This window comes from Anguilla rostrata, chromosome 12 (genome assembly GCF_018555375.3).
Source record: "Anguilla rostrata isolate EN2019 chromosome 12, ASM1855537v3, whole genome shotgun sequence".
In the NCBI taxonomy this organism is placed as follows: domain Eukaryota; kingdom Metazoa; phylum Chordata; class Actinopteri; order Anguilliformes; family Anguillidae; genus Anguilla; species Anguilla rostrata.
Window position 1 is genome coordinate 20,075,366 of NC_057944.1, and position 14,450 is coordinate 20,089,815.

The 14,450-nt window shown below is 43.7% G+C and overlaps 1 protein-coding gene across 3 annotated transcripts in view; it reads left to right on the top strand.

The window, feature by feature from the left end:
• fam168a (family with sequence similarity 168 member A) overlaps positions 1 to 14,450 on the top strand; it is a 59,286-nt gene that overhangs the window by 16,794 nt on the left and 28,042 nt on the right. For 2 of the 3 annotated variants that reach the window (XM_064303666.1, XM_064303668.1), the window contains exons 2-3: positions 6,444 to 6,552; positions 12,117 to 12,208. In XM_064303666.1, the coding sequence (XP_064159736.1) occupies positions 6,482 to 6,552; positions 12,117 to 12,208 (163 nt within the window). In that variant the 5' untranslated portion in view covers positions 6,444 to 6,481. The remainder of the gene's footprint in view (positions 1 to 6,443; positions 6,553 to 12,116; positions 12,209 to 14,450) is intronic. The other variant, XM_064303667.1, reaches the window with a different exon arrangement.

Sequence of the window (14,450 nt, forward strand, 5' to 3'; positions counted from 1 at the left end):
CAGAATGATCGTCCACGGAGTTGCCGTCTCTGACCCCAAACCTAATTGAATTTGTGGAGATCAGCTGGAAGTCTGTCACTGACCTGCTCTTGTTATGTGAGCCATATCAGATCTCACAGCTAGAATCTTCAAGACTTTAAGTGTGAGCGTTTGAGCTGGGGCTATGGCTAATGTGAAGAAGCCTTGTAAGGACTAGAGCCGATTACCGGCTTGTTTTCTCATACCATTGTGTTTTTTGTCAGAATATTAGAATCATTCGCTGTGATGTGGAGCTTAGAAAAGCAGGCGGTCTTCCTGTCCAGAGATAAAGAAGACCACCAACAATGGGAAGAGTGTTGAGGTGGTCTCTCTGGCATACGCTTGATTGAATTCATCTGAGTTTCTTAACAGTCTTGGGGCGCGGGCGTACGTGCAAGTGTGTAAGAGAAACTGATGCGGTATTAGACAGCTGTGCGCTTGTCTTTTTAATATATAGATCGTTCTCACTGAGGTTTTCACACCTTGGCTGATCTTTATTCTGAACGCTTTATTCATTGCACATTTAAGATCATCATCTTACTTAGCATTGCCTCGAAACCTTCTGTTGTTAGGGGCGTACGCATGAGCATCTTTGCGCGTGATGCTAATGCTGGATGATTTATTCATCCGGCAGCAGCTGTGGAGCAGTCTGAAGCTCTGTGTGGAGGCTCCTGCCTGAGGAGGTTTAGTCCATAAAGGAACTGAGTCTCTGTACGGTCTCCAGACCCTGTGGCGAGTCTGCGCGCTAGCACTGCACCAAGTTACAGGAGCCGCTTAGCTCAAAGGAGACAGGAGGGCACTGTTTTTGTCAGGAGCGTGGCTTACGATGTTAGCTTTAGATCATAGCTGTTTTGCGTTGGTGCAAAACTAGATGCTTCCTCGGCATTGCGTGCACACGTATGTGTATGCGCTTTTGTGTTTTGAGTTTGTGTAGATGGGTTTCTTGCGGAAACCAAAGCGTGTACAGGTCAGATTGATGTCGCCGGAGGATTTTATGTGACGGTTCTGTGCAGCCTTCTCTGAGGGCTTGTCGCATCAGCAGGCGAGAGAGTCTTCTCAGCTGAGAGTTCAGTTCCTGCTCCAGTGCTTAACGGGTGTTGAAGCGTTGCCACGTATGAGTTCAGAGATTGGAAGAGCATTACAGTAGCACATTTTAGACATTTTCTTTTTAAAGCACTGCATTCCTTAAGGATGTTCCTGGCTGGAATAGAACTCAAGTGCATAAGGGAAATGTTGGCCTAGTTTAATTTGAGGGGATTTGAACAGGGTAGAGGTCCCATTAAGATTCCAGGATGAGCTGGGCCATGTTGCACATGTCTCATATTTGTGCAGACTGACAAAGACTTAATGTTCTCCTTACTGTGCTCACAGCCTTTACTCATTTTCCTCTCTTCTGCCTTCTTAGTTTTGTTGAGCCATTCAGACCTTGAGAATTGACTGTGATGTCATCATTAAGGAACTGAAGGTTGATGGTTCAAATCCAGAGCTTGACCCTCAGTAAAGGCACTTCAGTTAATATTTCTTTTCACAAATGGAAAATGTTCTACTAATTACACATAAATGACCTTTGTTAATGGAATCCACTAAACCAGTAAATGGGTTGGAGTCCACCCCTGTCAAACCCCAGCGACTTCATTTTCTCATTGGCCTATTGTCCATTTATAGAGCTGGGCATTTACAGAAACGACTACACGTCATTACCACAGCAGCATTGCCTCTCTTTGGAAAAACACCTGCTACGTTGTGATCATAAGCCCAACTCTTCAACCACAATACCAGCCTCCTGCAGCCAATGATGGCAGCCTCTGTGTCTCGGGGACATGTGGCTAGTTTCCTGGCTCAGGCTTTGGCCTCTCTGGGTTCTCCTGGAGGTGAGCCGTCTATCAACCAACCAGATGCCTCGGCCAAGGCGAGTCGGCCAATCAGAACAAATAGGGTTGTGCGTGCATGCTTGCCGTGGGCTTGTTGCAGGGTTCACCGGTGGGCCACGGCCTTGCCTGGTGTGAGCACAGGTCCGTGCCCCTCACCACCAGCAGCTCTGCCGCCTCACCAGCCATCTGCTCACAGTTAGCCTGGGACAGACACCCCTGGCGTAGGGTCAGCGACTGCGTGTATCTGTGCCTGTGTATTTTTTAAAATGTATTTATTTTTTATTTTTTGCCGGATATGTGTGTGTGTGTGTGTGTGTGGGTAACAAATGCGTGTGAGGTAGTGCGTTCCAGCCTGCAGTAGGCACACTGACCGCACACATTCAGAAATGCGCTATGGAAACAGGGAGCGCGTTGCATAACCGCAACGTAACCGCAACGTCGCTGCTCCTGCGGAGTGGAGCTCAAGGGCACTGCAGCATTGTTCTCTCCCATGCTGCAGTATCGCACAAACAGAGGGGGGAGGGAGGGAGGGAGCGAGCGATGGAGGGCAGCACGCAGGAGGGAAAGCTGCTCTTCTCTTCATCAGGGAACCATGGCAATCAAACCCCCTTCTCCTCACATGCGTACACAGACACACACGCATACACGCACAGCACAAAGATAAAATCCCTCCTTTATAAAACCAGGCAAAATATGAAGCATGTCTGCATCAACTACGGCTAGAGCTGTAACGTATAATTTAGGTATTAAAATCTAGCTGTATTATATGTGTGGTGTCCTCAGTTTGTGCAATATTCACGCATACCAAAATAGATGGCATTATTTGCAGAAACTCATTTTCTGTCATTTTTCCCTTTGCTGAAAGCAACTTCTAAAAGGCATCGATTCTGCCATCTTCATAGCTAAATTGGGACGGACGTTTTTTTTAGTTTTTTTTTTAGATTTGCACAGCATTCTAATGTAGATTACATTACCAGTGAATTTAAGCTTTGTGAACATTGCCTTTGAAAATAGGCCTCAGTCAAGTTCACTAATCATCCCCTTTTCACTTGACCTCATTCTCTTGGAGGAATCCCCATTGAGAGCTGGATGTGAGACCAGTGCAACCTTGATTGTCCTTCCTTTCGATATAGACTAAAGCACAGCACTGCTTCTGGTAGTGTCTACATTGAACAGTTCAGTGTCTCACAGATCTTAGACTGAGGATAGTTTATGTGAAAACAAGCTGTAGGTTAAGTTATCTACCATATTGAGAGGCATGGTCAATATGGTTTAATTCAATGTATGCATATATTCCATATTTATCTGGGGAGTGCATTATCAAAAATGTGTATAGGAAAATAATGTTACATTTGATTAATCGTGGGTTTAAGATTGAAATTTATTTTTTGTAATTAGGCTACCTGTGTAAGTATTTTTAGCTACAAATATTCTTCTCAACAAAGTATGTTGGTAGTGATATTTTTGTTGAATTAGGGGTAGAGCTGTGGATAGCCTGCTGCTGTAGCGACTGGTTTACCTTCTTATGTTAGAGCCAGATAATTAGTATGAAGACAAAAGTAGACAACACTGGGAAGTTGTGGGAATCAGCTTTACCTCCCCTAGTATTAGGCTATAAGACTAGTAGGTCATAGTGGTTATATGCATGTGTGAAAGGACCATATTTGAAAATTTCCATTTTGTTTGTCTTGCCTCTATGTTGTTCTTCAAATTCTATCAGTAGCAAACCTCTGTACACGTGCTTTGTTGCATGTCAAATCTAGTGTGACGGCCTATAATGCTATTACAGTCAGTTTCATTTGCAGTTCCTGGCAGTATTCATGTAGCCTATAGGCCTATATACGCTTATGTTTTCTTTTATTTAGGCTACTAAAACCCAAGACAAGCCTCAGGATAGGTTTGGGTTCCTGCATGTTTTTGCCATGGGAGCCATTACTCATCAAAGGAAACGTTAAGTGCTTCACTAAAGAATGTACAGGAGTTCACATAACCTCCTCTCTTGCTGAAACACAGAGCGAAATGTAGCCCTCAGTGTGAAACCCTAATTAATAGTACGCCTGCCAGGCACTTGGATGTTACACAGGAGATATTCTTTGTCGGTGAGGATTCACATTTAGAACAGTTTGATATGTGAACGTTCTGTTGTTCCCAAGATCAGATATTCAGATGATCAAATCCTGCTTTCCCCCCGCAAGCGCTGTATGAAAATTTGTAGTCACTTTCACTCTGCGGCAGGAATACGAATGCTTCTGTATTGCGTGCCTTGTGTTGCGTGTCGTGCATTATCTTTTTAAAGTTCTCCTTGAAACGGTATTTGAGAATTGATGAGAAAGAACACAGCTCTGGTTTTTATTCATTAACAGGTACTGGAATTGTCAAATAAGCCAAACGAGAGCCTGGTGACCTCGTGTTTGAATAGTAGCCTATGTGGACGTCTCTTTCTTTGTCTTGCGATGTCTGTGCTCCGCGTGATTTTGGGTGAGGGCTGGAGATTAGTGGAGTGTAAATTCCTGCTTCCAGAGCAGCATGGCTCTGTGTTGGGGGGCGACGGCCAATGAAGTCTATTTCCACGGCTTCTCAGAGGGTTTCCTGACCTCATTAAGTCCACTGATGTTTCTGCTTTCATTAGAGCTGAACAAGCTACCAGGAACAGGAGCACTGATATGCAGCCATTTTCTTTTCAAAGCCAGTTGCCTTCTGAGCCAAAGAAAGCCTTGCATTCTGTGGCCATCTTGTCGAAGTAAAATTATTTTCTTTTTCTTTTTTTATGATAAAAGAGTAACGGAAACGATGCTTGAGACCAAACAGCAGCATATTTGACATTTGAATGATCGTGCCATTACTAATTGGCTGCTTGGCTCACGGCAAAGTGCTTATTTTCAGAAAAATGAAGATAGAAGAAAAATAAAAAAACATCTAATTTATTCTTTGTTTTTCTTCTGATAATATTTCTTATCATGAAAGAGCCTGGCAACCCCTGCAGATCATAACTGATTATTTGTTCATCAGATTGTTGCTTTTTGGCTGTGGATCTCACTTCAGTTACAATAGACATTGTTTACGGATAGGACTATATTTTCCTTCTGTGCCTGGGGGAGACTGAACCAGAGCTTGATCTTAGAATTATACATAGAATATTCAAATGTCAAATCAATCGAAAAGCCGCATAAAAACACAGAACAAAAGCAGCGAGGAAGTGATGCAGGCAAAAGGAAAGCAAGTCTCTAAGGGTCTTCAAAGGACAGAATCAAGGGATGTATGTTCAATCTGGATGGAGGAGGGATGGTATTCTGGGAGAGAATATGAGTCAGGCTAGATGTTGTAGGCGTTCATGTTATATGCTGTTTGTGACAGGTGGTTTATTTCCCATTAGACTGAACCTCATTGATTCTTGTGATGAAGTGCAGTGCAGTGGAAGCTGAATGTTTCCATCTGGCCTTTCCACCCTGTTCCATTTGGCCTCATCTCCTCCCTCACACTAGTGCAGGTTTATAGCATAGCAAATATGATTCATTTTTACTGGGTCCATGTATGGCATCATGATTTGAATATGGTGATTTTGGCAAAATAAAAGTATGCATCAACAGTAGAGCTGGAGAATCAAAAGGTGAGTACACAGTTGAATTATAAGGTGGTTTTGTACAGGTATGTATTGGAGAGGGCTTTGGATTTAAAGTATCAAATGGGCAAAATAAGTTTCAAACAAATTAACACACTTCATTGCACAGGCAAACAAAAACACACTGCCATCTGTTTTTTCGAACTCTGGTCAACAAACAAAGGTGAAACTGTAATGGCCTTGAAAATTCAACCTTTGTTATCTCTCGCGCAGAACGAAGCTTACCATCTTTGTGCCCTTCAGGGGGCTGAGCCTCTCTCCAGTCATTTAATGGGTGGAGCCTCAACCATTTTAGCCCATTTATAGGAGGAGCTCTCTCTGGACAACTGGAGTTATTGGTTTCCATTGACAGTGAACACGAAAATTGTGAGAATACAGGACATGCTTTTTGTCCATGGTAAAGGGACACAATGGATGAGAGAGAGGGGAGAATAGACGGGGGGCGGGGCAGAAGGAAAATGAAGAGAAAAAGGGAGGGTGGGGAAGAGATTGGGTGAGAAAAAGCAAGGAAGTGAGGGAGGACAGACAGGTTTGTCCGCTACCAGGAGCACAAGGTGATCCTGTCAGGTCTTGATTAATTGCCGTGAGACCACAGCACAGAACAAGCTTCAGAAGGCAGCCATTAAATCGCACACACTGGCTTTCCCTTCCTGTCTCTCACGCACATACACAGACGCACACACGCACATAGACATGCACACACACACACACACACACACACATACAGAAGGCAGATGTGCTAAACGAAATTGTAAAACCATGGGAAGTGCAATACTGTTTAATGTCGAGACTTTAATAATGTATCCATCCACAGTGGCTGACAGTGACTCTCTCCTGCTCTGCTATGCACTGCTTTTGTTAAGCCTTGCTTGTCTGCTTGCTTGCTCTGCTCCCTGATGCCTGTTATAACAATGACCTCTTGCTGTATTTTTCAGATTGCATATCCATTCCCCTACATTAGCTTTTCCCAAGAATGGCAAGCGGGCATCCCACTGACAAATTCAGTTTCTTGTACCAACCCGAAAGCTGTCAAAACCTGAAGAGGTCAGTGTAGAAACTGCTTGAATGCTCTTTTTTTGTCCATCCTTGTTTGTGAGGGGCCTGGGTTGACCTGAAGTTCAGGTGTGGCGGTGCTGGGTTCCACACCCTTGCACACCACGCTCAGCCCTGAGCAACTATGTTCACCAGGACATCCAAAATTTGAGGCTGAAATTATTTTTTGTGTCTTGATTTGAACTGGAACTTGCTATTTTTGTCAATGTGAGTTTACTCCAAAAAAAAACGTGTTGGTACTGAATAAACTGAATTCTTTATCATAATTTATTTTTTCCTTTCTTTGCTGTTTAATTTTTCACTGTCTGTTCTCTGTCCTGTGTTTGTGCTGATTATGTGAAATCACTGCTTGGACATTTCTAACCTGCCATTCTTCCTTTCAGTTATCATGGATCATGACTTTCACTGTTGATAAAAAGTGTGTGTCTGTGTGTGCACATAAGTGTCTCTTTTTGTGTTTGTAGTTTGTGCATTGAGTAATTTTCTTTGTGTTTGAGTAAATGAATGAGAGAGGTTGTATGATCAGGTCTGTACATAAAACTGATTGGGAGAAAAAAAACTATTACATGATGGCAAATTTCCTTTAACTTGCTGGGGGAATGACTTGCTCTGCATTTTAATAACCCAGGTCTCATGTTTTACAATGTGCTTATGGTAAGGCCCGCTAAATGTCCTTCACAGACCTAGTTGAAATGCTGTTCCTGTTCCTGATAAAGAAATAAGACCCACAATGGTTGTGAGATATTTCATCAGCCCTCACTCTTTATGTGTTTGTTTTGGCTTGAGGGAGTAGTTACAGTCCTCAAAAGCCAGACAAACTCCAACTGTGTCAGTCTTGCACAAATCTTGATGTGTAACTTCAAGCAGACGTTGACTTTTGTTTCCTTTTTTGTGTTTTTAGTCAGTGCTGAATAACAATATCCCTTTTTATACGAAGATCTGCACTTTTACACTTCCAGTGGTTCTTGACGGAAGCTAAAGAAAACCGAGACAACAACCTAACCTAATTTGTCTAGGGTTTTCTCCAGGCCCAGACTTCTTCACCAAACTGTATCTCAGATGATTGTCTGTTCTGAGAGGGGATTTGTTATTAAATAAAGCCTGTGATGAGCTGAAACATGCAAGAAAGGAAAGTTTCTGAGGCCCATCATTTATAGAATCACACTACTGTTGTGAGAAGGTGCATACTCCTGTGTACACCTGTAAAGCTCTTGCTATTCCAGTGCTAAATTGCAGGGAAGCAAGTAATAACTGGTGAGTGTTCGATTTCTGCATTCTTTATGTGGGTCAACACTTCTGTACTTGGCTTAAAACTCCATCCTATCCTTAAGGGGGAAGGCAATTGGCATAGGAGCTGATTGACAGGGACACTGTCCACTTTTCTGTCTTGTTCTACTGTAACACATCTGATGCCGAGTGAATCCCCTCAGGTGGGTCTCGGTAAGGACTGTTTCCAGAACCCCAGTTGATCTGAAAAGGATTTCCTGGAATGTTTGATGGACCAAAAACTTTGTTTTTTTATTTGGATTCATATTAGGTAGATTTGGATTTTGGGCCATGGTCGCTCCCTGCTGGAATCCAGTGATAGTGTAGACATGGTTCTCCACTCACCTGTACATGTATTATCGTCTACCCTTCATACATTTGTATTATCTGGCCAGGTGTTAAGGCACCCTCAACACCTTTGCACAGTATGTGCATCTGCATCTTCTAACTTTATTCAGAGTTACTTGTCACCACCTTCTAATATCCACTCAGGCAGCGTCACAGGATCCACTGCTTCTCATTTCCGTGACCACTGTTCCAAAGCCCACTTGCTGTCGCCGTTTCTACATTTAATCCATGAATGAGCACAAGCCTGTCGTCTTGGACACAGTGTCCTCTTTCTTCCGTGTGTGTGTGTTCGTGTACCGCAGTCTCTTCGTACCCATGAAGCCCAGCATGGTTTCTCGGTGTGCGCTGCCTGGAGAACGGACTCCCTGTCCGCTGCAGCCAGGCGAGCCATCGCTGCTCTGCTGACCTTTCATCGTATTTACCCAGCAGTTGAGCTTTTCTCTTTGGTCCTGGTTTCCTTTTATTTATTGTCTTGCACCTCCCCAAAAGCTTTCCCAGCTGGAACGTACCCACATAGGGCAAAGTTGGGGCTCCTGTTACCATGGCAGCTCTCTCAGACCATTCTAGGAGCAATGGCTGCTTCTGGGGTGTTCGTTGCTCTTTTTTTAAACATTCGTACTGTGCTCTGAGTTGATACATTCAGGTGTTTTATCCCTACACCAATGGAAATACTTTTGGTTTAATGACAAAACGTCACAGGTGGGAAAGCCCTAAAATAATCTGCTGTTCCTTACCTGTTAAGGATGACAGTTGAAGGACTTGTTTCCGAAAATCGGCTGATTAATTTTTACTCATGGATTCCACATGAGTCTCCAGAGCATTTACAGGTCGCTGCCAGGAAACATTCCAGCCATTTTATTTCTAATGGAATATTGACAGTTCAGACTCCACCCTGTGCAGTATTACAGACTTTGTTAGTGTAACGTGTATTGTCAAACTGATTAAGCGATCCAGAATATTTCTCCAAGTAACAACAGTGCTATTCATGGCATCAAGGAGACATGGAGCCCTGTGTCTTGTGCTCTGTTTGAGAGTTATATAACTTGAAGTAGGTTAGGAAACCACAGAAGTATTTCAAATTAGCATGTGCTTGTGAATCACTTTGAAGTGCTTTTCTGCATGGATACTGTATCTGCTCTCAAAAAGTAAAGGAATAATGCATTATGAAATGTTTGATTTTATTTGAAATTAGGTTACATTGTAAGTGCTTAAGGGGAGAGAACTTGAATAAAGAAAGATTTAGTACAATAGCTTAGGGCCTAGCATTTTTAAATAGAATGTGGGGCTGTAGTGTAGGAACTCAGTTGCCAGAAGGGGGCACTCACACCAGAGAAGGTAAGGAAGCAGGGGGAAGAGTGGTATATGTGATTTTTGATATGTGCTTTTGGCACTGTCTTCTGAATTTATACTTGTATGAGAGTGTTAAAGAGAACCAACTTCCTATGGCTCATTTTATTGACAGCCTATTGCTCCTCATCATTCTATGCCTGGACCATGGTCAACCTCAGTTTTAAGTTTAATAAGAGGCTTCTAGTATTTAGCCTCAAGTCTGCAATTTTAGTGAAATGGTTCCATGGTCTTGTCTCTTTCATGTTAATATTTGGCTGTTTTATGTTAATATTTGGCAGGTGGAAAGGGAAGATGACAAGGGGAAAAGCCTTCTAGGCAGCCTGCCAGTGGCTTTAATAGAAAAACATTCCCAATTGTACCGTGTTAGCGTCTCCACAGGCCTGAGGCGCGTGGCGCTAGCTGCAGAGATGCACCGTACATGTGACGCTGTTTGATTTAGGCGTTTCGTTGACCACCTGGCCATAATTCACAGGGAGGCTGTTTGCATATCTCCATCTCTTCATGAGTAATGTGACTCATTTGCTCATTACCTGGGCTGTTTGCCTTCAGTCCATCATCCCATCTTCCTGTTAGACTGCGGAGCCTCACTAAGCTTTATTCTCGACTGTCAAATTCTGTCCTCCCAGCAGGGGTGCTGTTAGCCCTTTGCTGCTGTGTTTGTACCCGTCTGCTTTTATGTATCTGCCGTGCGTGCTTCTCCCAGAGATTTTATTGTGTGTGCGCATGTGTGCTGCTCTTAGCTTCATCATTTGTCTTGTTTTTATTGCCAAGCTAGGTGCGTACTGTAAATATGTATGAGATCTGGAAACATCAGTGATGTCATAGCAAAGTAAGTGACCAAACAATAGAGCCAGCACAAAGTAGATTTTAAATTAAGTGAGAAATTTACCAGTCGAAACTTAATCAAAATTCAGAGTACAGAAATGAAATGAACTCTGTCTTAAATTAGAATGTTGTGAGGAGGCTAATGCAGTTCATTAAAAAAAAACTTTTTTAAAACTAAAATGTGGCTACTTGTGTTTTCCAGAAAAAAACAACTCATTTAAAAAGGGTTTTGACAGACCCATGAAGGTAATGTACAGCACAGGGATTTGTAACCCACAAAGAAGATCAATTATAGTCACATCTGTGTGGCTGTTTCTTGTTCTCTGTAGCTGCCTTTCCACTGACCCACTTTGGCTATTTGTGTACGAGCACTGTGCAGTTTGTGATGGAACATCACCTGTAATTGAACTTCTTTACAGTTTGCTTTTTTTTAGCTGCTGAATGCATCTGTCTATGTAGCATTCGTTTCTACCTACATGAGTAGGGTTTCCTTTGTGTTTGCTGGCTAGATGCAAAACGAATAAATCATTATTGTGGTGTATTTATTATTCTGGTTTCGGAGAGACCACCGCATAAAATGTTCAGATATGAAATGAAATGCGGATTAGTTTGCCTGGGTTTGCCGTCCCATGTGACTCATTGCAGGCATTAACGACTGATGATACAGTATTTAAAGCCCTCCCCCCCCACGAAGCCGAGTGAGCGTTGGCGTTTTCAAACATGCCTACTTCTGCTAACTCATAGCATAGGATGAGGGTACCGCCGTGCTTCAATTAACCAACATCCTGACCAGCCCAATCCAGTTTGCCTAAACGACACCTTGGGCTGTTCTGAGGAACTGCTGCCCTACAGCCGAAGGCGGCTTCGCGGAAAAGTGCCTTTCATGAGTCTGTCGGACAGACTGCTGCACCGCTTTACCTGAGGCTCCATGCTGTGACCTGAACGGGATTAACAGAGGGAGTGGTAGTGAGGTTTGACAGTGTTTACTGATGTAATTAATCACCCCCTTCCCTTCTTTCAACTCCTCACAAGCTACAAGCTTTTCTTAAAAAAAATTATAAAACCAACTTGTCACACCTTTTATAGTTTGAGTTAATGTAGTGCCACCTGCCCCCTGCACAGAGAACTACAGCTGGAGCACATGGACTTCTTCACTCAGTCATAAGCCCGGGCCTGTTTTCCACTTTGCTGTGGTACTGTGGTAAGAGATGTGCTGATCCAAAAAATGCCTAACTCTCACTGATGACAGCTGGTATCCTGTGGGTGTCTGGCAGGGGGCTTGGTGGAACTAATACACCATTAACCCAAGGAAGCCGGGCCAGCTTAAACCAACCCTACCACTGGCAGGATGGAGTTGTATTGGACTACCACAGCTGATAGAGTTAATGTCATACCGAGGGATAAGGTCTACGACCGGGTGTAAGCAACTGTACCTCCGCTCTGGACACAAGCTTTTTAAAGTTTTTAAAAAATGCATCATTATATTTTCCTGCAGGGTGGTGAGTCCAAAACGTTTCTTGTGGGTCGATGGGTGTTTTGTCTCATCTTTTTTAGATGTTCTGTCTGGTTCATCGTAGCAAAACTGTGTCCCTGCGGTGTTTATTTACAGGTGAACTGCAGGTTAATGCCATGACCTTTGGCTGTATGACTTCACGTTGCTTTGTTTTTGGTGTGGAGACAGCATTTTAAATATGTATTTTTCTCTCTCTCTGTTCCCTCTCTTGCTTTCTCTTTCCCTCTCGGTTTTCCATTTCTCTCTCTTTCAGCAAGAGTAGACTGTCTTCCACCATGAACCCGGTTTATAGTCCCGTTCAGCCCGGGACTCCATACGGAAACCCCAAGAGCATGGCGTACACAGGTGAGCCATCGGGATACCTTCTACGGGGAGGTGGGCGTGTGCACCTGCACAGGTGTGGGGGGGAAGCGGAGTTAAACTGACTGCACTGTTACCATACCAACGGGCCAGACTCAGGTCGCCTAGTCTCAGATTCCAAACGGAGATGTTCCGACAAAAAACAAGAATCAGAGTATTGTAACTGAGTTTATTTGGTGAAAGTAAATGGCAGCTCAAAACCGTAGTTGGTAATTCAGTGGAATGGATGTATATATGATATATAGTGCTGTGTGTAGGAAGCTTTATTGAAAAAAATATTTATTACCCATTTCAGTGTTCTGGGAGGAAGACTAAAAATTGATTTTGGGTCAACAGGGGCTCATTGTCTGTGTTATGTTTTTAATTTTTTCAGTGTTTATTTATTCTTCTTTTGTTGGTATGCCTTTTGTCTTTTAAAAATTATTTTACTGTGTCATTTCCTTTTAAAGTTTTTAATTTTGTATCTGTTATCCTCAGTGCTGTATGAACTCATCCAGTATTATTCTTGTCTTGTTTGTTCATGTTCTTTATTTTATCCTCTGAAATCCTTTATTTAGTGTAATCCTTTTTGCTTACATTCCCTTTTTCCCCATGACTGTGTCGGTAATTCAGATGAACATTTGACTTTGCGAGTGTGGTGTAGCATCTGAAGTGCTCCCCCGCTGATACGTGTGCCAGAGTTCCAGGGTTCCGCTCTTTGTTTCCTCTGTGGTCCTGCAGAGAGCTGAGCATGCCGGGTGCGAGGTGGCCATTGGATTGACAGGAAGCCACTTTAGCTGCGGTCTCCTCACTGTGGCTAATACCGAGCGGGGGCCGACAAGCCAAAGAGAAAAAGAGAATGTCTGCAGATGTCGCTTGAGATACGCTGATGGTGTCGTGGCTGCTTTAGCGGTCACGTCTGCAGGCGCCAGTATGATCAACAACGTTTTCCGTTACCAGGGAAGGAAGGGCGCTTCATACCCGGAATTGCGCGCGCATTTGGTATTTAGTTTGCGGCTGGCTTCTGTTTTCCAAACCCGGTTTAGCGTCGTCGGTGCGTGACTCCCACTGGATGTCACAGCTTGACATGACTCAGAGTGACACCCTGCCTGTCAAAAATCAGCATGCATGAATATCCATGGTGAGATTAGCGTCATTTCTGCTTATCGCTTTCCGTCAAAGTCCAGACACCAACTTGTCAGTGCAGGAAGGAGCTGAGCAGGTGTGTGTGCGCGAGTGCGCACCTGCAGTGTTATTTCTAGCTGATTACATGTACTGATCGTGGTCTTAATGATTCCGGTTATTTTTATCTCTTCCTGTTTGTAATGAGAGGTAGAGAATAAGAGACTCGGATTTGCTGCCTCGAGCTGTTCGTTTTTCTAGGGCAGTGTTTTCCTATGAATCGGGTGAACCTTTCCTGCAGAAGGCATGATTGCATTGTTATAAAGTAGCCCTGATGGCATCTCTGTATGCAGTCAGGATACAAGCAGTCCTGTGGCTGAGCACCTGGGCTCTTGTGCTTCCATTAGGGGATGCAGATCCAGTGGCTGACAGGTGCCACAGCTCTGCGTCCTGATAAAGTACGACTGCAGTACACGGTACCCTCAGACCTGCCCCCACTTTACCCCCATGCCCACCCCAGCCTAGGGTGCCAGGGTGGAGGGGGAGAGGAAGCAGCTCCTCTCGGAAACGGAATGGAAACCCTGTCCTGAAGCGCGCAGTCAAACACAGTCGGGCCGTGAACATAGGTCGATGCAAACCCGGCCCCGCCTCCCCATTGGCTGTCCTCTCGGCCATCCTCATTCAGCTTTGAGCTGCAACAGGCACAGCGGAGCCAGTTCTGGAATGAGAGTGCCAAACCTTGCCACTTTCCAAGCAGAGGCATTCAGCTTTCATCAGCATGGTTTTTTATTGATGTGTCAGCAAGGAAGAGTAATTTTCCTTCTGTCTGATTTAAGAATGATGGAATATTTATTCGCTGATGCTGTCAAAACCGGATGTTTGTATTAAAAAAACAAGAATAATGAATCATGAATGCGTATGGAAATTTAAGCTTCCTAAAAAGAGGCTTTTTTACCTTGTAAAAACAGGCAAACAGCTGACCCCCGATTCCCCTGACAAAGACCTTGTCAGTGAAAACTTTGTGTTTGTCTGTTCATGTATTGAAACGTTCCTTTCACAACGCAGTCCATAGAATTTATGTGAGTCTTTGCTGAGAGTGGGTGCTGCATTATGCCCTGTGACATTT